At 38.4% G+C, this 26189-nt stretch overlaps 1 protein-coding gene across 4 annotated transcripts in view; it reads left to right on the top strand.

The window, feature by feature from the left end:
* PPP2R5E (protein phosphatase 2 regulatory subunit B'epsilon) overlaps positions 1-22911 on the top strand; it is a 144638-nt gene extending 121727 nt beyond the window's left edge. For 2 of the 4 annotated variants that reach the window (XM_057731479.1, XM_057731478.1), the window contains exons 6-14: positions 3168-3298; positions 3477-3536; positions 4516-4624; positions 6050-6103; positions 6207-6257; positions 7986-8105; positions 12726-12853; positions 13760-13861; positions 18190-22911. In XM_057731479.1, the coding sequence (XP_057587462.1) occupies positions 3168-3298; positions 3477-3536; positions 4516-4624; positions 6050-6103; positions 6207-6257; positions 7986-8105; positions 12726-12853; positions 13760-13861; positions 18190-18289 (855 nt within the window). In that variant the 3' untranslated portion in view covers positions 18290-22911. The remainder of the gene's footprint in view (positions 1-3167; positions 3299-3476; positions 3537-4515; positions 4625-6049; positions 6104-6206; positions 6258-7985; positions 8106-12725; positions 12854-13759; positions 13862-18189) is intronic. The other 2 variants (XM_057731481.1, XM_057731482.1) reach the window with 2 other exon arrangements.
* Positions 22912-26189: the final 3278 nt, after the last annotated feature.

Raw genomic sequence — 26189 nt, 5'->3', positions numbered from 1 at the left:
TTCTGCCCACACTGTTGACACTCTGCAAAAACTTCGTTTTCAGGTGTTAGAGCATCCTCCCTATAGTCCTGATCTTGCTCAATCAGACTTTCACCTCTTTGGTTCCCTGAAAGCAGCCCTACAAGGACGAAGATTCACTTCTGATAAAGAAGTGAAGACAGCAGTGCATTCGTGGCTCACAGCTCAGCCTAAAACATTTTTTTAATGAGGGAATACGAAGGCTTGTTGACAAATGGACAAAGTGTATTGAAAAGTAAGGAAATTATGTAGGAAAATGATGTATTTTGTCTTTTCTAAAAGTTAATGAAAATAAATTCTACAGCCAGAGTTCGGATAATTTTTGACTCACCCTCGCATTACTTTGTTTTGAAAATTAGAGTTCATCCCACTCTCCTCTTTTTGGGCCTATGCACTATTCTGCCTTTTCTTTTGTCTCATACATCATGAAATCATCAAGAGTGTGTTTTGTAGAGCAGCAGAAAAGTAGTTTATATACTGAAATTCATCATTCTCAAAGAACATAGTATATATAATATTTGTGGCTTCAAAATTCACTTAGGTTGGGTGCCTGGTAATACATTTCCTTTGAGGACCTAATGAAAACATTAGTTAAATAATTTTTGTTTAATTATTATGTGTTCATTAAATTCTGAAGGTTAACAATACATAAGCATTGTTGATTCAGGTTTTTCTAACAGTACACCCCCTCAAACCTTCTCCTGTGTTAGTTGCAAATTACTCATTAAGCCCTTTTACAACACTTAAGAATAGGAACCAACTAAAAAAATAGAACTCAGAGGTTAATTATTTCTATTAACAAGGAATGGAATGGGTAGGTTAGAAATCTTCTGTCGTTTTGTGCAGGCAATAGGTAAGAGATACCGAGCTCGTGGGGGCTTTTTTGCCCATAGGGTTCACATCTTTCTTAGACAATTTCCTGTGGAAATGTGTATTTGACTTGCTCGTTGCTTTCCTGTGGGCTCCAAGTTTGTTCACTTGTGTGTGTGTGTGCGCGCGCACACGCACGTACTCAGCAAAGAGGACAATCCCTGGTGCCTGCAAAGATTGCCTGATTGACTGGTTGGTTGATTGCATGAATAAGTAAGTAGGCAGAGAAATGGCAGGTATTTTAACCACATCGTCTCTTTGGATAGGCCGCTGGCGAAGGTATGTGCTATTGAATCTACCGTAAACACTTTGTTCACCTCTAGCTCCTGATTTCTTCATAGATGTCACTTCCTATGGAAGCCTTCCCTGATCACTCCACTTCTCCCAAATAGAGTAGATGTGTCTGCTGTGTATTTATATAGTATCCTGAGCCACTCACGATGTTGCTTATTTCCCTGTATCCCTCATCACACTTGGCTCTGTAAAAGCAGCATCTGTGTGCTCATCATTGTATCCCTGACACCTTGCCCAGTGGCTGGCGATACACACTTGAAGTACTCATTTTTTGAATGGATGGGTGGATGACATTGTACAGTCAAAAATTTTGTGTGTCTCACTGCCCAGTTTTGAAGACTATTTTTCAATCTGTGCTTCCTGCCTTTTATTTAAAGGGCTTTTTGTTTGTTTGTTTATAACTCTGTCTTTTGTTCAAAAAAAAGCACCAAAGTAGAAGATTTATTTGATTTTTGCCCACCGAGTTCTTCTGATGTCAGTCTCAGGCTCGGTCTCTCAGTTGTAATCACCTGAAATCATGCTTCAGTCTGTTTTGATAGCTTTTTCTGGTAATTAGGGTAGTCTGTATTCTTTTGTATGCTGTCTGTATGCTCTTGAAATGTTTTGCTATAGAGTCAACATTAGAACTATGAGTTTTGTTTTATTGCAATGATAATGAACGTATGAAGAACTCAGTAAAATTCAAACCTGTCTCCAAGTTTGTTCTTCAGCTAGAGGAACCTGCCCACTATCGTTTAAAAAAAATAGCAGCCTTATTGAGATGTAATTCATATACCATAAAATTCAGCCTTTTAAAGTTTACAGTTGGATTTTTTTAAAATATATTCCACAGAGTTGTGTAACCATCACTGTTATATAATTGCAGAACAGTTTTTATCATTTCCCAAAGGAATGCCTACTCAGCAGTCACTCTTCATTCTGCTTTCTGTGTTTATGGATTTGCCTATTCTGGATATTTCATGTAAATGGAATCATACAATGTGTGGCCTTTTTGTGTCTGGCCTCATCACTTGGTGTGATGTTTGAGAGGTTCATCCACGTGGTAACATATTTCAGTACTTCATTCCTTTTTACGGCTGAGTAATAGTCCACTGCAGTGCAGCATGCAGCAGTTGATGGACACTTGGGTTATTTCCACTTTTTGGCTGTTAATGAATCATGCTGCAGGGAACATTCATTCATGTACAAGTTTTTTGCGTTGACATGTTTTCAGTTCTGATAAGATGTGATCTTATCAGGATTCAGTTATTGCCTTTAGATTACAAATGATTGGGAACTTAAAAAAATGTTGTTCATGTATAACATACATACAGAAATCGTAAACGTTCACCTCAGTGAATATTTATGAAGTGAGCACACCCATGTAATAAGAACCAGGATCTAGAAAGAGAACATTGCCAGTGTTGTTGGGAACTTTTCAAGGTCTGCTTTGGTTTAGGTTATCGAAATTTACTTGTATCCTCTGGGAGAGCAGAGAGCTTAACTGTGCATTTGCAACATAAGCTCAGTAGGTGGCTTATGCTGTAGAAGACTGTGGTGACTGAGATAATGGACTCTAGGGTCTCAACTGCTTGGGTTCAAATCCCAGCTCTACCACTTGAGACCATGGGCAAGTTACTTAGCACCTCTGTGCCCCAATTTCCTCTTCTATAAAATAGGGATAAGACACCCTCATAGGGAGTATTAAAAGTAGATTGCTTAGAAAATTGCCTGACGGTCATACTAAATGCTGTATGTGTGCTATCATGATGATTGTTCTGATTGTTCTGATTGTTCTGATTGTGGATGTTTTCTCTAGAAGATAAGCCCCTGCCTGACTTACCTGTCACTGTATTCCCAAAGACTAGCATTGTGCCTGACACATGATAGATTTTCAATAATTTTTTGAGGAAGGAAGGAAGGGATTTTAAGCAGCGAATGGCAGAATTCCTAAATCCTTTCCTGAAACTGCTTTTGACAGCTACACTGTCTTTTATTTACAACAGCTTTTGGAGCTGTTTGACAGCGAAGACCCTCGGGAACGGGACTACTTAAAAACAGTCTTACACAGAATCTATGGCAAGTTTCTTGGTCTTAGAGCATTTATCCGAAAACAGATTAACAATATTTTTCTAAGGTAAGTGGAGGGTGGGGGGAGAAGGAGAAGCAAAGTTGATGGTTTTATAGAAGTATTAAGTTAACCTCAAATATTTGAACATAGTGTACTGAATTTTCCTCTTTTTCTTTTTGTTTTGTTTCCTCTCTCCTCTCCTCTCCTCTCCTCTCGTCCACTCTTCTTTTCTCTCTCTTTTTAGGTTTGTTTATGAAACAGAACACTTCAATGGTGTAGCTGAACTGCTGGAAATATTAGGAAGGTAAGCACATTTTATCTAACTGCTAATCTCAGGTGAATATCGTTGTGACAGTTAGGTTCAGGTGGCACAGGGAACTGCTGCCCCAGATCCCTTGCTGTATGTACATCGGGTCTCATCTGTGTTTATAGCATGTTTCCCAACTGGCTCTACAATACACAATTTTGTGTTTCCCTCGTTCCATAAGTATGCATTGCTAATTTTTTTGGAATGACTGAAAGAGCTAACAGTTTATTCGTTATTGATCTAATTGCAGTCAGGCCAGTTACTCCAAACATCTTACTCTTGTCAGTTTCATTTCTAGCCTACCTATCCTCTGCTATAATTTTTGAAAGTAAGTTTGTAATAAATTAGAAAGCTTACCATTTTCAAAGGGCCCATGTACCCAGGTGTAGTTCTTCAACAGCTGCTGCCTGGAGTAGTGGAATGAATTGGAAAAAGACAGCTGTTGTGTGGGTTTCTACACACAAGAGAGGCTAGTGTAACTGGACAATGTGATTACTTAGTCTCTCCTCCTAATATGAGGAGAGAGAGACGGTGGAGTCACATGGTTCTCTCTGGGACTTCCCTCGGTTGGGCTTTATATCCAGGGGTATTCTTGGCCTGAGCAGATTTCAGGGCTGGGAAGGAATGATGTCTGCAAATGGAAAAGGGTCATCAGTGAGCAAGGCAGGTGATTATTTGGGAAGGAAAAATAAACAGTTGTTGATACAGAAGCTTTTGGGAGCTATCCAACTAGGTGGAAGAGCTCAGGAGCCTTTGCTGGGAGATCAGCAGCAACTTTCCTTCTTTTAAATTTCCTTCCTACTTAAAGATATTCTTTACAGCAACTAAAAAGTCTTGAATGCCACCAGGGTGGGTTTTGGGTTGTTCTGGACCAAACATAAACTGATTAAGATTTAACCTAATCTCACAAGAACAGTGTCTCAATTTAGCTTGTTGTGGTAATGCTACTAATTCACGTCTCTTTTCTTTTTCCTAGTATTATCAATGGCTTTGCTTTACCTCTTAAGGCAGAACACAAACAGTTTCTGGTGAAAGTGTTGATCCCTTTACACACCGTCAGGAGCTTATCGCTCTTCCACGCCCAGGTAGAATTTTGTACAACTACTTTTGGAAGCAAAATAAAGTTTGTAAACCCAGTGTTTTGTTGATATTGTTATTTACTTAATTTAAACAAACAAAAGGCTTGTTAAAGTTTAAAATATTCCCCAAGGCAAAAAAATCTGTGTATATGTTTTCCTATGTATAGGAGGATCATGGGATCATTTTTCAAGTAGGAGGAGTGTTTGTTTAATCATCTCATTTTGCAGAGAGAACTTAGATACTTACCCAAGTTCACACAATTGCATATTGAACAGGTTGCATGTAGTAAAATGTATATGGGTGTTTCAGATTTGGACCTTTGGACATGTGTGATCATTTTGGGATGTTCTTGAGTGCTTTAACTCATCCTCATTTTGCATTAGCCTGTCCCCCTCTTCTAGTTCAGTCACCATTTCTTTCTCACTTTCTATTGATACATACAAATAACACTCTCCCAAGTAAACACATCAGTCAGTATTTTCACTTATTTCTATTTTTAGCCTCCATTGCTTTAAAAAGCATACCCTGTCTAGTCCCCACTCTAATTTCCCTGCTAACACTGCCTTGCAGGGTAAGCATGTCACCAGGAGGCAGGTAAATGATCTAGTGGCATTTTAATTCTAGCGTTTCAAACCTCTGATGCCCCCCTACCTACAGTGGGAATGTTTTAGAGTTTGCATAAACATGTAACACATTTTTGGGAGTAGTGTTCCTCTTTAAATGTGAAATGCTGTGTTTTGAGGAAAAATTAGTCCATATGCTTCTAATTTAGAACACCATCAAAATGTTGTTTCACAAGAGTGGATTTCTTGTCCAAGAATCTTTACGAGCCCATTTGCAGATCTCGCCTCTAGGTTTTGAAATAGGATATCACACTTCATGATCATTTAACAGAATTCTTACCTTCATGAGTTATCATCGGATGTAGAACTCTTCACGTTTGTCCAGGGTTCTGCCTGTGGCAGGTACAGTCTTTTATCTCTCCATGAAACTGCTTCCGTTTGCATATGCCATTTCAGGCCATCAGCAGTGTTGTTTTTAGTAAGTGCCTGCTTCTCATATAGGATTCTTCTGGAACCACAGTAAAACCCAGTACTGTGGATGTTCTGGCAAAGAGAAAAGAAGCCCATGCTCAAACTATATGTAGATGAGATACTTCAGAATATACGGAACGCACTCTTTCACTTCTGCTTTTCATTAGCTGAATACTTCATGTCCCAATATTCTTTTTCAGAAAATTTCCTGGAGGCTTGTTAGTGTCAATCTTTGGCTTGAAAAAAGTAGCTTCATATTTTGCTTTATATGTATTTTATTTTAAAAATGAATTGAATGTGAAGTTATTAAAACCAGACTCTGGAAACTTTTTATAATACATCTTTGAGCCCTGAGTATATAGAATTTCCAAATTTGTCTTCTGTTTGTTTCTCCAGCTGGCATATTGCATAGTACAGTTTCTGGAGAAAGATCCTTCACTCACAGAACCAGTAAGTATTTTTTCCATAATTTGCAAAAACTTGAGAAAGTTCACTTTTCATGAAGCATATTAGAAAAGTTAACTGCAATTTGTTTTTCTCCTTTTCATTTTAGGTTATTAGGGGGTTAATGAAATTTTGGCCCAAAACATGTAGTCAAAAAGAGGTGAGTGTTCAATGTCAATGTGTTAATAGCTTACTAGAGCACTGCGATATCAGCATGTGTAAAAATGCATTATCTCATCTAATCCTCACTGTGACTCAGTAAGCCAGGACTGTAAATATTCTTGTTTTACTAGTTATGAAATTGATATTTAGAGGTTAAGTAGCCTGCCTGGGTATGCTAAGTATAGGTGATTAGGCCAGAACCCACCTTCCTGATTCCTGAACCCTGGGCTTTGATCCTGGGCTGCTCAGCCCTGGGTTAGCCCAAGGCAGACCCCAGGCATGTGTGCAGCTGTCTAGCTCTACTGATGTCCCCTTCCTAGTGACCACCTACATAATATGGAGGTTTTGCTGTCACTGTTGGTAGATGCTATAGCAACCTGCCCAGATACCTACTTTAAAGCATCATGTAGGTGGGATCTTACTATGTACAATCTCAAAATATATTACACACCTTTAGCTTCAGCTGTTCACAAGTGGCCCTGGAGATCTCTGATCTACAGTCATTTGTACTTTTGCCAAGACCTAACCAGGCTTGTGCTGTGTGAGGTTGTTGTAGGGGAAGTGAATCTCTTCGTTTCGAGGTGAGCCTAGCTGGGCACCAGAGCTGCACCCACTTTTCTGAAAGATTAGAAACCATGTAGAAAATGAAACAAAGGTCATTTGTTTTACATTTGGGGAGTATTTTGGAAGAACTTCAGAATATTTCTTAACAAATGGCGAGGCGCGACTATTTTTCGCTTTTAACAGAAACACCTTCCTTCTCAAATCAGCTTCAATTCTCCAAAACCCTACTTCACATGTTTTCAGAAAATCATCTAATTTCTTAATACCTTGTTAAGTAAGATTAAACTATGCATTGCTACCCAGATGCATCTCAAGATATGAAAACGTCATTTTTCATATTTTAACTGCATACTTAATTTTTTTCTAGGCAATTATTTCTTCATACCTAAATAGGAAAATGGTTTTTATTTCTCTGTCAGTTTTCCATTATATTTGAAACAAGTGACTCTACTATTGATTTGGCTCCATTTTTTGATCTAAAAGCTCTGGTTTTGGAGGCACATGGTACTGAGGCCATGAGATTCATTGTGCTCTGTAGCGAGCGAGTGTGTACATATGTACGTGTGTGTACATATGTACGTGTGTGTAAGTGGGGAGATTGGGTCAGCATATACTGAGGGGTTTAAAGTGGCATCTGTGTGTGGCTGAATCTGCTCATTTGCATCTCTCCAACTTCGTATGTTCTGTGAACTGGTGTCCCCTAGAGGAGCACCTAGCACGTAGCAGGGGCTGTGACTGGCAAATACCTGCACGTGCTGCTGTGGACTTTGTCCATCGTGCAGGAGGGCCACTTGCCCACTGTTGTAAAAATATGGAGGAGGCGGGGAGAGCCCCACAGGGACAGTCCTGTTTCCCAGGGCGCTGCTGAAGTGTGTAAGTACCCCTTGTTTTGTGTAATAGATGTAGCACATAGAGTATTTTTTCCAAAGTAAATAGAATCATGTTTTCAATGCCGTAAGGACTTTGTTCTTAACAAGTATCCTGTGGTGAATTCCTTGTGAAAGGAACACTAACATAAATTAAATCCTGATTTGTTCATGTTTGCTTTTATGTATAAATTTTCATTGTATTAAAACCGAGCAGAACTCTTCATTAATCCTCATTGTCCATATGGATTTTTTAATCAAGCACTTGACACTTTGTGTTTTGCATGTACTTCCAGGTCATGTTCCTTGGGGAGCTGGAAGAAATCTTGGATGTGATAGAACCCTCACAATTTGTTAAAATCCAAGAACCTTTGTTTAAACAAATTGCCAAGTGTGTATCTAGCCCCCATTTTCAGGTCAGTAATAAGAGGGTGTGAGCCAAAGTGGCTTATACAACACGTGTTATTTTGGTAAAGTTTTATATGTATTGAAAGAAATGTAATGGACACTAGCTACCTGCTGTTTTTATTGGTTATTTTTTCACACGATAACAATACTTTGATAATCACCACTGTCATCTTGAATACTCGCTACATGACAGCCACTGTGATGGTGCGTTCTGTCCAATAACTTGAATTCTCATGACGGCTCTGCAAGAGGGCATTATGAATTTTACAGATGTAAACAGTGACCCTCAAAGTGGTGAAATAACTTGTCTCAAGTAAAAGGGCTGGGTAAGAGGTGGACTGGTGGGGGTTCTCCTATAGTGTGTAGAGAGAATGCTGAATAACACTTAAGACAAAAAAGAGAAGGCTAAATATTCTATACTGTGCTAGGTGTTTTACATACATTACTCCTAAACTTCAAATTATCCTATTAGGTCCCCCCTCCGCGCATGAGAAAAATGAGGCTCAGAGAATGATCTGCTCAAGTTCTCAGGTTAATAGGGAGTGAGGAGTCACATAGGCGTAGCTTCTTGTGAAAGCCCGTGACCTTCCCGTGGCACCACTCTGCCTCCTTGTGGCCGCTCTGGGAGAGCACAGGGAAGGCGAGCCTGGGCAACCCTTTTCTCAGTTGGGGCCATTTTAGCAGTGCTATGGGACCCACACTGGAGAGACGAGGTGATCTGGGGTGAAGCACGTTAGGTTTTGTACCTTGGCTGTCTCACCAAAGGCCCGAGTCACAGATCTAGAGAATTGACTTTTTGTGTACTGCCTGTTGATTTGAAGAGACTGTTCAGATTGCAGTTGGTAGCATAGAACCCCGCTGCTAACATGGTGGACTTGACGGTGGACTTGTCTCTGAGCTGCTATTATCTGCATAGTTAGAGACACTGGCTGTAGTTGTTTTAATTTTTGACCTGAAAACATCTTAGTATGTCAAGTCAGTGATCTTATGACAACCCTGCAATTGTATCACAAAGCCAAAAAAAAGAAAAAAAAGAGTAAAAACCATTACATGAACCATTACATTCAGATGATATGACACATGTCTAGATTAAAAAAAAATGCAGGACACTAGATGTTTTACATAATACACATGGCCTGTGGTGCTCAAATATCTGGATTGTTTACCTTATTTTATCATGTGTTGGGAGTAATGGAGGGCAAAGAGCAGAAATCTCTTTCCCAATGAGGACCACCAGGGAGCCTTAAATGAAGCTCAGAAGCTTAGAAAGGAGACAGAGTGTCTTAATCAGCTAGGGCTGTGTCTTAGGCTGTTCTAACAAAATACCGCAGACTGTGGCTTATAAACAACAGAAGTTTTTTCTCACAGTCCTGGAGGCTGGCAGTCTGAGATCAGGGTGGCAGCTTGGTTGGGTGAGGGCTCTCTTCTGGGTCCCAGACTTCTTGCTGTATCCTCACTTGGCGGAAGGGGCTGGGGAGCTCTTGGGAGCCTCTTTTAAAAGGCACTAATTCCATCATCTCTGGAACTTAGGGTCTCAACATAGGAGTTTTGGGGGGACACAAACATTTAGACTGCAGCAGGCTTCCGTAACAAAACACCCCACACTGTGTGGCTTAAACAACAGGAATTGATTTCTCATAGTTCTGTAGGCTGGAAGTCTGAGATCAGGGTGCCGGCGTGGTCTGCTTCTGTGAGGGCTCTTTCTGGCTTGCACATCTTCTCACTGTGTCCTCACATATCCTTTCCATGCTGCATGCTTGCGGAAGAGAAGGAAATCTCTCTCATCCTCTTTGTTTAAGGGCACCAAGCCTATCCTATTAGGACCCCACCCTTATGACCTCATTTAACCTTAATTACCTCCCATCTCTGAATGCACTCACACTGGGGGTTAGGGCCTCAGCATATGGATTTTTGTGCAGGAGGGGTGGTGGTGGAGGTGGAGGGTGGGGACACAATTCAGTGCATGGTGGAAGGAAAAAGAATTTTAAATTCCTTGACAGAAGTAAAACTGAGAACACAAGCAAGGAGAGTAAAGAAGTGCTTTGTTCATTCATCGAGTGTTCATTGGTTCATCTAGCAAACATTTATCGAGTGTCACTCTGTATAGTCAGATGCTGCTCACTACTCACGCAGGTGTGGCATTGAGGTGAGAAGGCTCTGAGCTGGAGACACTGCACCATGTGTGTGGGAGGACAGTGGGTCCCAGGAAAGTAGTGGTTCTGTCCTACTGACAGACATGCTGTTTTTCCCTTTGCATGAGCAATGCTTTTCCTCTTTAAGGGGCTTTGCTGGATACTTTCTTTCTGTGAGTGATTCTACACATTGATAAATAGATACATAGAGCTTGGGATACTTGTTAGCATTAAGTAGCAGGTAAATATTAGACTCATAGGTGGATGTAGGAAAAGCCTAGATCTCTCCGCCTCTACTAGCATCCTCCTGTGGCCTCTTTAAAAATTTCTCCCGTGGGTTGTAAGATTCAGGACAGCCTCATCCCCATTCCTCCTCTTCACCCTGCCCTTCCCTTGCCTTCTGCTCTGCCGGCCTCAGCCACACATATGCTTCGTGTTTCTAGACATGGTTGTCCGGGTTGGTGCCTCTGCCCCCCTTCCTGTAATTCCCTCGGCCTGGAACGCCCTTTGCTTCTTTCCTTCATCCTTCAAAACCCAGCTTAGGTGCTGTGGCCTGTGGTGCATTTCTGCCACTCTTCCTCTCCTCCAGGTCATCTGGATTGTTCTTTCTGCTCTTTCCTCTGGTGCCTTATCTCTAGATCTGATACAGCATGTCACAGTGCACGTTGGATCAGGGATCGTGGAGCCCCCTTTCCCTAGCAGCACATGAACTCCTTAGGGATGATAGCGTGAAGAGCAGGGACTTAGGGGTCTGCCACTTGCTAGCCACGGGACATGGAGGCTATGGCTTAGCTCCTCTGAGCCTGTTTCCTCATTTGCAAAATAGAAATAATGGTACCTCCTCCGTGTGTTGGTTGTGAGGATTAAATGAGAAAATACGGAAGTGAAACACGTAGCACAGTGCCTGGCATAGAGTAGACATTCAATAGTAGTGAATTGTTTTCTTTGTACTCTCACATGCAGTGCCTGATGAGACCTAGGATTTTTTTGTGAACCAAATTGAATAATGTAAATGGAAAGGTTCTGATTTCTCAGAGTCTGTTGGTGGGTACAGCTGGTACCGTTTTATCAAAGTAAATGATTACATTTAAGTTAAATTAAAATTTATTTAATTAAAACATAATTTAATCTGTATGAATGAAAGAAGCTGCTCTTTTTTCCCTTTCCCCATGTAACTACCGTTTTTAGAGAATTTTAGATTTTCCCCCCCAGACTTTGGTTTATTTGAATTATTATTGTTATTTTAGATTACTTTTTAGATTTTTTTTTTGAGGCCTTCCTTTTTACTTATTTATTTATTTATATTTTTAAAAAATTAATTTATTTATTGGCCGTGTTGGGTCTTCGTTGCTGCACGCGGGCTTTCTCTAGTTGCGGCGAGTGGGGGCTACTCTTCGTTGTGGTGCGCGGGCTTCTCATTGCCGTGGCTTCTCTTGTTGTGGAGCACGGGCTCTAGGTTCATGGGCTTCAGTAGTTGCGGTACATGGGCTCAATAGTTGTGGCTCATGGGCTCTAAAGTGCAGGCTCAATAGTTGTGGCACACAGGCTTATTTGCTCTGCGGCATGTGGGATCTTCCTGGAGCAGGGATCGAATCCGTGTCCCCTGCATTGGCAGACAGATTCTTAACCACTGCGCCACCAGGAAAGCCCGAGGCCTTCCTTTTAATTCAGAGAGTCAGTTGATAAATGTGGCAGTCAGAAAAAAGGGGTCTGAGACAGCAAGCGGATGTACATACAGCCAGTATCCCTTCGTCCTAAACTGAGTGACTTCCTCCTGGTTTACCCAGTTCAAAGGAAGGGACCAGCTATGAACTCTGGAAAGAGTCTGCGCACTAAACTTGTGTCCCAATTTATCACTGACAAGCAGTGTGACTGTGGCCAGTTCCCGATCTCTTTGAACCTCAGTGCCCTGTTCTGTATGGCAGTACCCACTCCTCGGATGGTGGTAAGGATGACACATTCTGCCTGTAGGGTGGGCACAGTGCCTGGCCATAGGAGGTGCTTAGCAAACGTGCCTGCTTTGCAGGGATGGGCAGCTGGGTTTTCTTCAGCAGCTACTGACTGAAGGCCAGCAGCCGTGTGCTGGGCCCTGTGGTTGATCTAAAGTGTGTGGGATGAATGAGGTGAGCCAGGAAGGCGATTAAAGGATGGGGAAAACAGTGTGGCATATAGAAGTAGGGTGAAGGTGTCTGGAGCTTGGGAGCTGTGTAGGGAAAATGTGGAATCAGATTAGATGGGCAGTGTTAAAAGAGAATATAAATAAGTAGGTAGGAAAACTACTTTTTCTTCCCCAAATTGAGGAACCACTTTGGAACTTTCTGAAAGATGTTGAACCCGTGAAAATGTAAAGTATGATTAATATTTAATTTTATACATGATTGAATGATATTAAAATAGTCTTAAAATACTTACAATACTTTTGTTTGAAGAGATTATAATTTTATTTTATCTTTGTCTTTTTCTCTCTCTTAACATTTTATTTTTCTTTTCTCAAAGGTGGCAGAAAGGGCACTCTATTATTGGAATAACGAATACATCATGAGTTTGATAGAAGAAAACTCTAATGTCATCCTTCCCATCATGTTTTCCAGTCTTTATAGGATTTCAAAAGAACATTGGAATCCGTAGGTTTTCACCGTTTTCCACCTCCCTTTCTCCCTCTCTTCCTGCCTCACTCCCTTCCTCCCACCCTTCCATCTTCCCTCCCCCTCCCTCCATCCCTCCTTGCCGCCTTCCCTCTCTCCCTCTCCTTTGGCCTCTCCTCCTCCCTCTTTCTCTTTTGCCTCATAAAATGTCTCCTTTGCATGCTGTGTGTCAGATGTTGTGCTCAATGCTGAAGATAGATATGTGAAAAGATAAAATCCCCAGAATTTACTGACTGGTTGGGGAGACCCACAAGTAAACGGGTATTTTATGAAACAGTGTTTTAAGTGCTGTTGTTTTGGGTCAGCAGGGGGCCTAGGGAGTGGATGGACTGTTTGCAAATCACAATGAGAAACATAACTCGTATTAAACTGCCCAGCTTACAAGGGCTTGGTATCGTTTGAATATGAATTATAGATATATAAAATTTGTTGCCATGGGAACAGCCTTTGATTTGGATGAATTATGTATATTATCACTTTAAAAATAAAATTCTATGCAAATTCAGGTCTCAAAGGTTGGTCTTAACACAGGTGCTCATTTTTAGGGTGAAGTAGCTTTATTTTTACACTTGCCTTTTTATTAAATGAAATTTAACAAGTGCCCACAGTCTATTCTGGGTACCAATAATTAGAAGGGCAAATTTAGATTTTCTTTTTCTAATCCTGACAACCCCTCAGAACGATATTTTGCCTAAAGAATGTAGTTCCCTTGATGTGGAAATGAATTGTAGGTCATTTCTAGTAGTTCCAACTAAAAAGGGATGGAGACTGTGCAGTGTGAGGAGCTCATTCAGATAAAGGTTATACATCTTATACATCTGTTTTCTTCCTGCAGCATTCCATTCCATTACTAACCAACACGTTCCCTTCTCTCTGTGCTTCCAGGGCTATCGTGGCGTTAGTGTACAATGTGTTGAAGGCATTTATGGAAATGAACAGCACCATGTTTGATGAGCTGACAGCCACATACAAGTCAGATCGTCAGCGGTAACTTTTTAAAGCTTTTTTGTCAGCTGTGCATAAAACTATTGAGTTCTTTCCTTGTTCTTTGCTGAAGTTGCCTAATTGTATCCGAAATCCTAAGCAGCACAGTTTTATTTGTTTCCATATTCATTTTCCCGTGCTCATCAGCTCTGTCTTTATTAGTGTGCCACTGGGTAACAAAGTGTCATTTTGAAAAAGGCTGCTTTCCTCCTTCCCTTCCATAATGTTTCTCTTCTGCCTCAGGGTTAAGAGCCTGGTGCATAACTGGTATTTCAGACCCACTTAAGGGGACCATCAGGTCGTTTGCCATCTGGATTCACTCCCATTCTGAAGTAGAATGGGGCTGATTTGTACTTCACTCCAGCAGCAAGAGAGATGAGGCACCATTTTTGTTTAGCTCTTTGGCCCAGCATTTACTTTCTGTACTAGAACCCAACAAATTCCTTATGATTTAGAGAGCAGTGAAAAGAACAAGGAGGTAAAGAATATTATGCAGATCTTGAAATGTTTAAGATCAAAAGGGAGCAGAAACCAGTTGAACTCTTTATAATAAATGCTTCTGGTTCAGTAGGCCTTTCGTGATTTCACTTACATGATTCTTCAGTTTTGTTATTTCTTGTTCTGTATGTTCAACTTTGCAAAAGATGTTGTCTTAGTCCATTTGGGCTGCTATAACAAAATACCACCTTATGGGTATTTTATGGGGAGCTTATAAACAGCAAACATATATTGCTCACAGTTCTGGAGTTGCAAAGTCCAGGAGCATGGCGCCAGCATGGTTGGATGAGGGACCTCTCTCTGCTTGATAGCTGGTACCTTCTTACTATGTCTTCACATGGTGGAAGGGGCAAGGGATCTCTGTGGGGTCTCTTTTTTATGAGCACTAATCCCATTCATGAGGGCTTCAGCCTCATGACCTCATCACCTCCCAAAGGCCCCACCTACTAATACCATCACCCCTGGGAGTTAGGATTTCAGCGTATGAATTTTGGGGGGACACAGATATTTAGACCCTGGTTGTATGTACTTGGAGAGATTGAGCAAAGTCTGGAGAGCTTGTTAGTAGTTGAACCTCTGGGTTGGCTTTTCTCATCCAGAAGAAAATGTCAGCTTTGTGTATATTATAAAACCATGGACCTTCGAGGACCTCAGAGTGTTACATACTCAAGACCTGGCTGAACCTCCTGAGCAAAACTATCTGTGGTCCCCGATTTTTAATATGTTACTTGGAGTTTAGATAGAAAGAGAAATGAAGGGAAAGGTTTGGTGACAGGGGACAATGGACCATCACAGTGATTTTTTTTTTTTTTAAATTACCAGGATGTAGTGGAGAAAAGCAACTTAATTAATGGAATATGGCAAGTGCTTAAGGGTAGAGAGAAGAGACAGAATTTTTTATAACACATTGAAATAAATGTTATTGGAGATGTTGTACCACACTTAATGTTTAATTCATTATATTAATAGTTGTAAATCATTAAAATTATAATAACCGTCCATGTTCCAAACTTAAAATCTTTAAAAAATGTTATTTAAGTAAAGGAGATATAGGGCACATTTTCGTACTGTGACGTACTATTAAGGAGTGCATTGTACATAATATCCTTGCTTTTATAGTAGCTAGAAATCCATTTTTATTATCCTAGTTGAATAAGGATTAAGTCTGTAGAATTCTATTAGGACTATAAAAGCACTTATTTCTAAAATATTCAAATTGATTGAATTAAATTCATTCATTTTTATTGAATTTCAGAGCTGTTTTCTAATCGTTTATCATTTAAACTAAATAGGCCAAACTCTTGAAAAAGATAAGAATGACCCAAGGGGAGGAGGAATAGATACCAGGAAGCTGATTCTGATAATCTGGTAGATTAAAGTGATTTATAGTGAGTGGACTTTCTTAATGACAGAAGGATTTTTTTTAAAAGTCAGTGTAATATTTTGTCAAATGAGCAATGGAAGGTTGTACTGAATGGATGGAAATACTAGTTTTTCCATGGATGTGGGAAGAGAAAAAGAGACTACTAAAGAGATTTATTTGGTTTTGTCAGACAAGCAATGAAAGGAGGATTTCACTTCTGGAAGAAAAAAAGTTAGTAATTGTTTCAGTTCAGATCAAAAATTTTTAAGTATTACACACCTGAAAATGGTAGGTGGAATAAGTAAGTAACACTGATAGATACATATGCCAACATTCGTGCTCTGTGAAACTGGAGTTGGAAGAGAGTTTGACGTTATCCCTAGTGTGACAACGTGGTGAGGTTTTAAACTGCCACCTACGGAGAGAGAGAAGAGTGGGAAAGCATGGGGGTGACAGAAGCTACATCAGAAATATTTAGGATTTTTGAAGATCAAGGTGTCAGTATAAAAGATGTATGATAACTCAGCAAAAAGTTCATTTGGAAGAAAAGCTCCACAAGATAGACTGCATTGATTGCCATACAGCTCTTGATCAAAGACTTGTGAAATGTTTCAATAACAAGATGAGTGTTTGCATCATGTCAGCACTTACTTTAAACTGCAAATTAGGGCAGTAAGAACCTAACATGTTTAAGCTGTTTTTTAGTCAGATAAAGTTTCTAAGCCCTTGCTTACCATCTTATTCCTCCTGCAAATAAAAAGATCAGTATGAGTGGAAACTCAGCAGGATCTAAACAATTTACTTGCAAATCAGTGTTCTGTGATAACATTTATTTAGCCCTAATATTACCCCCAAACTGTACTGAGAAGCCAAAAGTGATAATTTACCGAACGTCTTGCTTTGCAGTTAAGAATTTATAGTAGTATCCATAATGGTTGGAGAATTATCTAATCTTGCCCTTGTTGCCCTATAAATTAAGTTTTTCAGGGTTAAAATTACCAAATAGGTAATTGTTTGAAAAACTATTACGCCTACTGAAATTCATATTGTGCAGATTTTATTTGAGCTAGTTAAAACTAGTAGTAGGAAAAAAAACAACTAGTTGTAGTAAACAAGGCTTAAATTACCAAAATAATTATTATAAAATGATGATATTAATTACCATATTATATAATTAAGTGTTCCCTCAATACCGTAGTGGAATGAGGATATAAAATTCCTTAGCTCTTTCTAGAGATATTTGGGGGGGGGGGTGATGATTCATTTCTGTTGCTATAGATATCAATATAACTTAAAAAAAATGGTGATGATGTGAAAAATATGAAGCAATGGAATTATATACACATTTCATTTAACTTATGTGGAGTTCCTTCCCTGAGTGAAGTACAGAATTCTCACTAAGTCAAGTTCAGGTAGCATAGGACCATATCCTCCACGCCTGGCATGGCAGAGCCCCTGTTTTCAGGCATATCTGAATTAATGGATTCACAGATGTTACCTGGGTCTGCTGTTAACTGGTTCATCACAACATGAAGAAACTAGGGGCGGTGTAGTGGATTATTTTTAATAAATATGAAATTATAGTATAGCCATGTATTCTTGGATTGTGTACTTACTACTTCATTGATGTTAAAATTAACATCCTTTCTTTTATAAAAATATTGTAATCTAAAAATGCCCTTGGGAAAATAAAATTCGTTTACCCTATTTTGAACATCTAGTTTTTTGGTAAATTTTACCAAACAGTGCAATCTGGAAAGTCTGGAAGTCACTAGTCAAGTTGATATTGAGCCAAATTTGAAGGCTTGGAACATTAAAAATTTAATACCCAATAATATCAACAAAGTTCTGTCCAGAATTAAAGCTGAAACCACAGAAGAATGTTTAATTTGTCTGTATATATAGGTATAAAATAAGTTAATAATGTGGAGTTTGTGGTTTAAGACTTATAGGGACAAGATTCTGCTAAAGAGTTTACATACACATAATGTAGGAAAAATGGGTAATAATAAAGAGGAAGTATATTTTCTTGACCTACTACATCCTCTGTATCAGTGTCATCTCTAGCAACCCTTTTGAGAAATTATTTGGAGACAAAAATAAAATCAGATTTGAACTAGACCCAAAGTAAAAATGACTAATGTGCCATTGGTTTTAGGATAATAGATACGTATAAATGATCATCATTTTTCTTTCTTGGTTATTTTGAAGTTAATCTTCTTTATTAAGCTAAGTATAAAGGAATATTAATGTGAAATCTTAAAATGTTCTTGTCATCTCCTACTCTGTTTTGTGTCTATATAAGTGTCAAGAAAAAAATAAAAAGTGAGAGAGAGAAAAACCAAAAATGCCAAACTTTTCAGAGACCTTTTGAAAAGTCTGGGGAAAAGTATGTCAAAAGGGCATTTATTGTTGGATAATCTCTTTAAACTTTCTCAGTTGTTTACTTTGAATTCTATTTTTTCCCCAGTGAGAAAAAGAAAGAAAAGGAGCGTGAAGAATTGTGGAAAAAACTGGAGGATCTGGAGTTAAAGAGAGGTCTTAGACGTGATGGGATAATTCCAACTTAACAGAAATAATGACAACAACATTACTAACCTGTGGAGTCACACATTTATGTAGTAGAAGATGGAGCAACAGTTTTCTGTATTGTGCAACTTTACAGTAGATTTCACATTTGTTTCATTATTACAACAGCACTGTATATACCTGTCTCTAAGTAAAGGAAAAAAAAAATGACTTCAATCCAAAGTTTGGACAGTAGATGGACTTCTCAGAACTTGGCAAACATAATCAATGTTCTAACCCTCTTTAAAAAAAACAAAAAGCAGTCTTCAAAGATCTGTTGATGAAATTGCTATGTTAAAATTCCATTATCAGGAGTTCCTTATTTATCATTAGCAGAGAGTATGAAACAATTTTCAAATGTGAACAATCTTAAATTTCGCTTGTCTTTCTGCTAAACTGTTAAATGTATTTATAGTAAAGGAAGGAAAAAAAGAAGGACTGTCATTTCCTTATAAGTTTGTATAACATCCTCCTCTGGATAACTTGACTGTAATTTGACATCTTTTCCTTTTGCACATCTTCATGAGTTGAATGTCCACATGGAATGGGGCCATGGATTATAAAGGCCCCTGATAAAAGTATTGTTTACTGGAGTGAACATCTTTTCAGTAACCAGGTAGTCCTGGTACTCCTTCAGTTTTAAAATTAGGAGTAAAGGAACAGGTGATAAACATAGTAGGGAAGGGAATTTTGGATTCATGCATCAGTTTATGCTGAATCCACATCAATGTCTTGAATCCTTTGAAAACAGGCCCTGGGACATCATAGGGTTCAGTACCTGACCAGTATTAGTCACATACACCATTGAACACACATACCAGAGATGTTTTAGAAACATCAGAAGACATCCTTTCAAACCATTTTGAAATAAGAAAGACAAACACTGAACAGTACAACCATGAAACTGATCGCCAGAATTGCGAATCTAATTGGGAATAGAGTTGAGCAAACAGCTTGGACTGTTTGGAGTTGTTGCCTTACTTTTTAATATGTATTTATAAAGTATTCCAGCAAAAGAGGATGTAGCCTCTGGGAAAAAACAAACATATTACAGTGTTTTTTTGTAGATTCTCGTTCTATATCCCATCATAGCGCCAGCCCTGTTTTTAGCCAGAAAGGATTCAGGATAAACATTATTATGCATTCGGAATTGGATGCGTATTCCTAACTACTGTATTTGTTACCAAAAGTGGTTCTACAAATGCTACTGAAAAAATCTGGAAATTCCTAATGTCCTGAGTGTTAATAATAAAGTTTAAAAATGCTTTTATATCAAAGGTGCATTGTGACCAAATTGTTTAAGAAAAAACAAAAAACAAAATCTAGGGCTGTATTATAGATATATATCTTATTGGCTCTCTGCTTTATATTTAAAAGAGGACTCTTACGCGTTGGGGAGTTAAAATGCTGATGAAACTTGTGTACGTTATGTACTTACCTAATGCAGTTGCATTATTATGTACTGAAAGATATGTGTTTGGGGATTTATTTCCAGGATGCTTTTGCTTGTTATGGACTTGGCAGCAGTGAGTTGATAATCCTAAGCCACCCCTTCCAGCAGTAGTCGTGGTATAGAGCTGATTCTGCGTTCCTGTGTTGAATTGTGGTAGTGGCGAACAGGAACATATGAACTGTTGTTGCTCTTAATAGAAATACGGTGTCAATATGGGCTTGTATATTTCCTTCCTTCCATTTAAAATATAAGGTCGATTATGCAGTTTTATTCTTTACAAGAAAAAGGAAAAAAAGAAGCCACTGACCTTCCTCCCCTATTAAGTGTTTCAGGATTATCAGGTCACAGTTTGTGCGTGAAAGTCAGCTGGTTATGGATATTGTCATCTCAATAACTTTGTAAAACAGAAACAAAACTTGGCATTGTTAATTCTGAAAAAGAAACAGCAGTAAAAGAGTCGTATGCAATACCAAACACAACATGGTTTAATGGAATTAATAGACTTTCTTTCTGTTTTTGAAGAACATTAATGGGGATTCAATGTAAAGCTGGCAGAGGCTGTCAAAGATGAATACAACTTACTTTAAAAGTGCTGGAGCAAAGGTGCAAGTTCAAATGCTATAGATAAAAATAAATTTGTAACACATCATCTCCTTTAGCCCTTTGATTTTAGCCCGTTAGTTGTAACTCTGCTTTACATTTAATTTTGACAATATAAACTTTTGTTTGCCAAAAGTTCATCTTTCTAGATCGAGGACATTACAATCACAGGTTTATGAAATATCTCTGACCATTAGAGTGAAATGCAGTCGTTTGAAATGAGAAAGACCAGGATCCTTTTTTGCACCTTACCCTGTCCTCAGAGTTAAGGTGAGCGCTACACCGATATCCTTGATGTCAGTTTCACATGTTGATCATTCCAAACGGAGAAGAATGAAGCCAAATTTTAGACATATTTAAAGACGTTTTTATAGACATATGTCTAAAATTCATAGGGCAACTTCTGAGAAGAAACACTGTCTTTTCTTTTTAACTGAAAGCGACAATGTGACATTTGTCATGTTGTGTCCAGTGACGCAGAGTAACTGAGGTAATCTGACTGTTGCACTACGTGACATAGTTAAGGACGTACTTGCTGCATTTGCAGCAGCCCTCTCTCTCTGTCCTTTCCCACATTTCTGCCGTTGCTGCAACTTGAGTTAATTGTGACAAATGCATCTTTGTGTTATATTTTGTTTGCTTCCTAATTTCCAGAACTATATATAAATATATTTTTTAAATAGCGAATATTGTAGTTAGTGAGTGATGATCACTCCAACCTTATCCCTGCCATATTGGTTTCAGGGGTAGGATTAAGAGTGTCTTTGGAAGAAAAAACAAAAAACAAAAACCCCTGTGGTTTAGAAGGATGCTGAGGCCTTAGGCTGTGGGCCTAGAACAACCATGTGAGTGAATTGACCCATCTCATACTTTGAATCAAGCATGCATTCCTTTTCTCATTGTGCAAGTGTCCCCAGTTGTTTTCCTTCAGTGTTTTTGTCCTTTTAAATTTTATTATATTTTGCTCTCCCAAACATCTGTTTTTTTATAAAATGAAATAAAAAATTAAAAAAGTACGACATAAATAATACCCTCAATGCCTCTGGATACTCACAAGCAGGGTTTTGCTCCTTCATCTTGGGCTCGCTTGCCTAAATGGAAGGGTTTAATTTATTTTGTACCTCCTTCTATGCGTGGGACAGTCCAGGGTGCAGAGCTAGGAATTGCTTGTAATTGCACCTGCTATACTTAAATGTATAGCCCTAGGCTCCATCATGCTATGGAAAGGGGGGATAAAAGTATATTTAGAGCTTTAAAAGCTTTTTTATTTTTTTGTGGGGGTTGGGGGGGTGGGAATGGGAAGATGTATGGATGTTATTGGCATTTTTAAGTGTTCAGAGGTTTTTTGTTTGTTTTGTTTTGTTTTTTTCTCCTTCTGTTTTTTTCCCCCTTTTATTGGATGCACTGACCTGGCCCAAGAAATGAAGAGATTCTCTCTTTTGATGCTATTACCAATGTTATCACAAAGTGACAGTCACCTGCAGCAAAAAGGTGGCACCAGACATGATCAGTGATATTTTATTTGCACATCAATATTTTTATTTTTATATTCTGGCTCAGCTGCTTCTCTGAGTGGAGTTAAGGAATGAGCCACAAAGGATTTTTGTAGTAGCTATATTGGCAATGCATTTTATATTTCTCAGTATTTAATTTTGAAACTCTAAAAGGATTGTGCATCTTGAGAGAAAGTTGAGCAAATTTTAATCTAGTGGAATGTTAATTTGTGCTGCTTCTTGTGCACGACAGCAGCAGTAGTATCTCTCTTGGAAATAAACACCCCATATTATGATGTCTATGACTATAGGTTTCCTTTTCTTCCCTCCCTCCCTCTCTCCCTCCCTCCTTCCTTCCCTCCCTTCTTTCCTTCCTTCCTTCCCTTCTCTTTCTTTACTTTTTTGGAAATCACTTATTGTATATAAGTTGTAATCCAGACCTCATGTATCAATGGGGAACTTTCAAATATAAATATTACCAATACATTTTCTGGTTGTTGTCTGATTTTTGATTGAGGTATAATGAAAATGATATGTCCATTGCTTTTGGTTTGAGGATTTCGCTTTAGCTTCATAAATCTTTTGGTATTTTAGTATTTCATTGTTTTAGCAGGAGAGGGCAGCAAAAGTTTATTTTCCCTGTTAGAAATGCTGTGGTTCATGATTGGTTTTAAATTTAGTTGTGTGTGTGTGTGTTTTTAAACAGCGTCTGTTTGTGGGTAGAGGTAAATATGAAACATTTTTGATATGAAAAGTTGCATATGAAAATGAAAATTATAGACTGGTTCAACCAGACAGTGAAGACTTCTGATCCACATCAAAGTTAAAATGCCACAAAACAATCTTCCAGCGCTGGCTAAAACATGCCACTTCCTTTTTAAACACAACAAAATGCAAGCAGAGTCTTAAAACACTTGAAGTTTAAAATGTCTTTCTTTGAAAATGATTTACTTTCTTCAAAGTGGTAACAGAAACAAAAATGAAGGTGCTCCCAAAGGGAAATGTAACCTTCCCCTTTCACAGATGTGTGAGAGGCTCTGTACTGTGGGTGTGTCCTAATAAAGAAGCAGTGAAGAGTTTTCAGGCGCCTGACTGTGTGTGTGTGTTTGTTTGTCTGTTTCTGACCTCCATGGCCTTTTAGAACCATACAAATAGTAGATGTGATCAATGTAGCTGTGAGGCAGTGGGGTTGGTGTGTTCAGGCTTTCCACTTGTGGAGATCAGTTTGTGATTAGGGAGTGGTCCGGTGTCTATTGCTGGATAACAAACTACCCACAAACTTGGTAGCAAAACCCAAGTTACTTATTTTGTTCACAAATGTACCCTGTGGGCAGGACTTGGCAAGAATGTCTTGTCTCTGCTATCAAGTATCAACTTGGGTTTTCCAAGTGGGATAGGAGAATTTGCTTCCAACATGGCTCACTTGTATAGCTGGCAAGTTGGTGCTGGCTGTTGGCTTGGGGTTCAGCCGGAGGCCTCAGTTCTTGCCGTGGGCCTCCTTAAGAGGATGCCTTCTTTGGCTTCCTCACAACATGACAACTAGGAATGAGTGTTTTAAGAGACAGGAAGTGGAGCCTGCCTATTCTTTAAGGCCTGGGCCCAGAAGCTGTCATGGCATCCCTTCTGTCATATTTTCTTGGTCAAATGATGACAAGGTCTGCTCCAATACACATGGAGGGAATGTAGGCCTCGTGATGTGATGAGAGGAGTGTTGTCTGTAGCCGATCGTGGGATACTTTCTTTGTAAAGCATTTGATTTAGGTGTGATTTCCTCTCTTGGCTAATTAAGTGATATCGGATTTGGAACCATTTAGAGTTAACCAGTTAATGTTTCAAGTTCAGTTAAACTCTGAGTTGGGGAGGGAAAAATCTTTGTAAATTCAGCAGTTTTGTATTTCAAAGCATGACCATTGTAACATCTGAAGATCACCTTCTTGGTAAGTTATTTACCAAGAAGAAATTTGTAACAAAGAATTTTAGGGCTCAAAGAAATTTAAGCCCTAAATAAATTAGATTTCCATGAAATATCTAATCCTTTCTATAACATTGCCTCCTGCCTGTAAATAGTACGATGGAGGCAAAGTTAATGTACAGTCCAGTTCCTATTTCCCAGATTTTTATATACTATTGTGTCCTGGTGGTTTTGCTTAGATCAAATTCAGATTAGATTTTTTTTTTTTTAACAGAGACTAACTGTGGGATGGTTAACCAAGACTAACTATAGGATGAGGGGAATTAAAATTAGATTTTTTTCTGATTATGATACATGTTCATTATATAATTTATTCTTGAAAAGGAAGATTTTAAAAAACAAGTTGAATAGCTACATGCTGTGCCCCATACCTAAAAGTCCACTACAAGTCAAGTGCATCCATTGATTGATTGGACCAGTGTTTATTGATTACTGTCCATAGTCTTGCCCATTCCCTGATGTGCAGATTTCCTGCTTCTTTAATGTCTCACTTAAGTTATCTCACCTTTTTTGCATTCAATGTCTGAGTCAAATTTTGCTGCTACCAAATACGAGGCCTCAGAACGAGGATGGATATCAGCCACGGTCCCCTTTGTCCTCCCCAAAGCTCTTCAGGCAAGATGTCACTGGCTAGAGTCACCCAAGATGATGGTTGTATACTTGGAAATCAGAGACCCTTGGGATCGTTTGGTTTCTGACATGTGTTAGCTGTGTGACTTTGGGGAAATTGCTTGATGTAAGCTTCAGTTTCCTTTGTAAATTTCAGGTAAAACGATACTTATAGTGTATGGTGTTATATTCCACTAGGTAATATATGTAAAATAGTTAGCATAAAGCTTGGCACATGGTAACTTGAAAAAACATTAATTACTACCTTTAATTCATGCTTATTTTTTTTTATTACATCCAAAAATTAAGCCCAAAGTTGACAAAAGGATAGAGGTAATAAAGATTAGAGCAGAGATTAACAAAATAGAGAATAGAAAAACTACAGAAAATCAATGAAACCAAAAGTTGATACTTTGAAAAGATCAGCAAAATGAAGAAGCCTTTAGCTAGATGAATTAAATGAAAGATGACTCAAGTTACTAAAATCAGAAACGAAAGTGGGGGTATCTCTACTGATTCTACAGAAATAAAAAGGATTATAAGAGAGTACTATGAACAATTGTATGCAAAAAATTGGATAGCCCAGATGAAATGATTAAATCGCAGTGAAATGGAAAATCTGAATAGACCTATAAGTAGTAAGGGGATTGAACCAGCAATCAAAAATCTCCCAATAAAGGAAAGTCCTGGTCCCAATGGTTTCACTAGTGAATTCTACCAAACATTTAAAAAGAATTAATACCAATCCCTTGCAAATGTTCCCAAAAAATTCAAGAGGAGGGGACACTCATTCTATCAGGTTAGCATAACCCTGAAACCAAAAACAGACAAAAAATACTGCAAGAAAACTAAAGACCAATATCCCTTATAAACATTGAGGCAAAAATCTTCAGCAAATTACTAGCAAACAGAATTCAGCAACATATTAAAAGGATTATACACCATGCCCAAGTGGGATTTATTCCTGGAATGCAAGAGTGTTTCAGCATACAAAAATCAATCAGTGTAATACACCACCTCAATAAAATGAAGGAAAAAAACCCACACAATCATCTCAATTTATGCAGAAAAGGCATTTGAGAAAACACCCTACCTCAACGTAATAAACGTCATGTATGAAAAATCCACAACAAACATATTCAATGATGAAAGACTGAAAGCTTTTCCTCTAAGATCAGGAAGAAGGTGACGATGCCCATTTTCACTACATGTATTCAACATAGTGCTGGAAGTTCTATGCTGAGCAATTAGGCAAGGAAAAGAAATAAAGAGCATCCAGATTGGAAAGGAAGAAGTAAAATTATGTGTTTGCAGATTATACAATGTTATACATAGAAAATCCTAAAGACTCCACAAAAAATTGTTAGAACTAATAAATGAATTCAGCAAAGTAGCAGAATACTAAGTCAACACACAAAAATCAGTTTCATCTCGAAAAAATGTTAGGAATCTTAAGCAAGATTTTTCTTCAGAAAATAGATTTAAAAAAATAATTCCCAACTTATTGGATGAAGGTAGCATTACCCTGGTGCTAAAATTATGTACTAAAACTGCGTCAAATGTATTAGAACACTAATACTACAGAATACTACAAACCATTAACTCTCATAAGTGTTAACACAAAAATGCTTAATAAAACATTTGCAAATAAAATTCAGCAGAAAAAGAAAAAAATCAGTTTCATCTCTGTACACAATAATTTGAAAAGGAAATTAAAAAACAATTTCACATATCAATAGCATAAAAAAGAATAAAATCCTTAGAAATTAACCAGA

Source organism: Hippopotamus amphibius, chromosome 4 (genome assembly GCF_030028045.1).
Source record: "Hippopotamus amphibius kiboko isolate mHipAmp2 chromosome 4, mHipAmp2.hap2, whole genome shotgun sequence".
Classification (NCBI taxonomy): domain Eukaryota; kingdom Metazoa; phylum Chordata; class Mammalia; order Artiodactyla; family Hippopotamidae; genus Hippopotamus; species Hippopotamus amphibius.
This window is presented reverse-complemented; position numbering and strand designations above follow the sequence as displayed.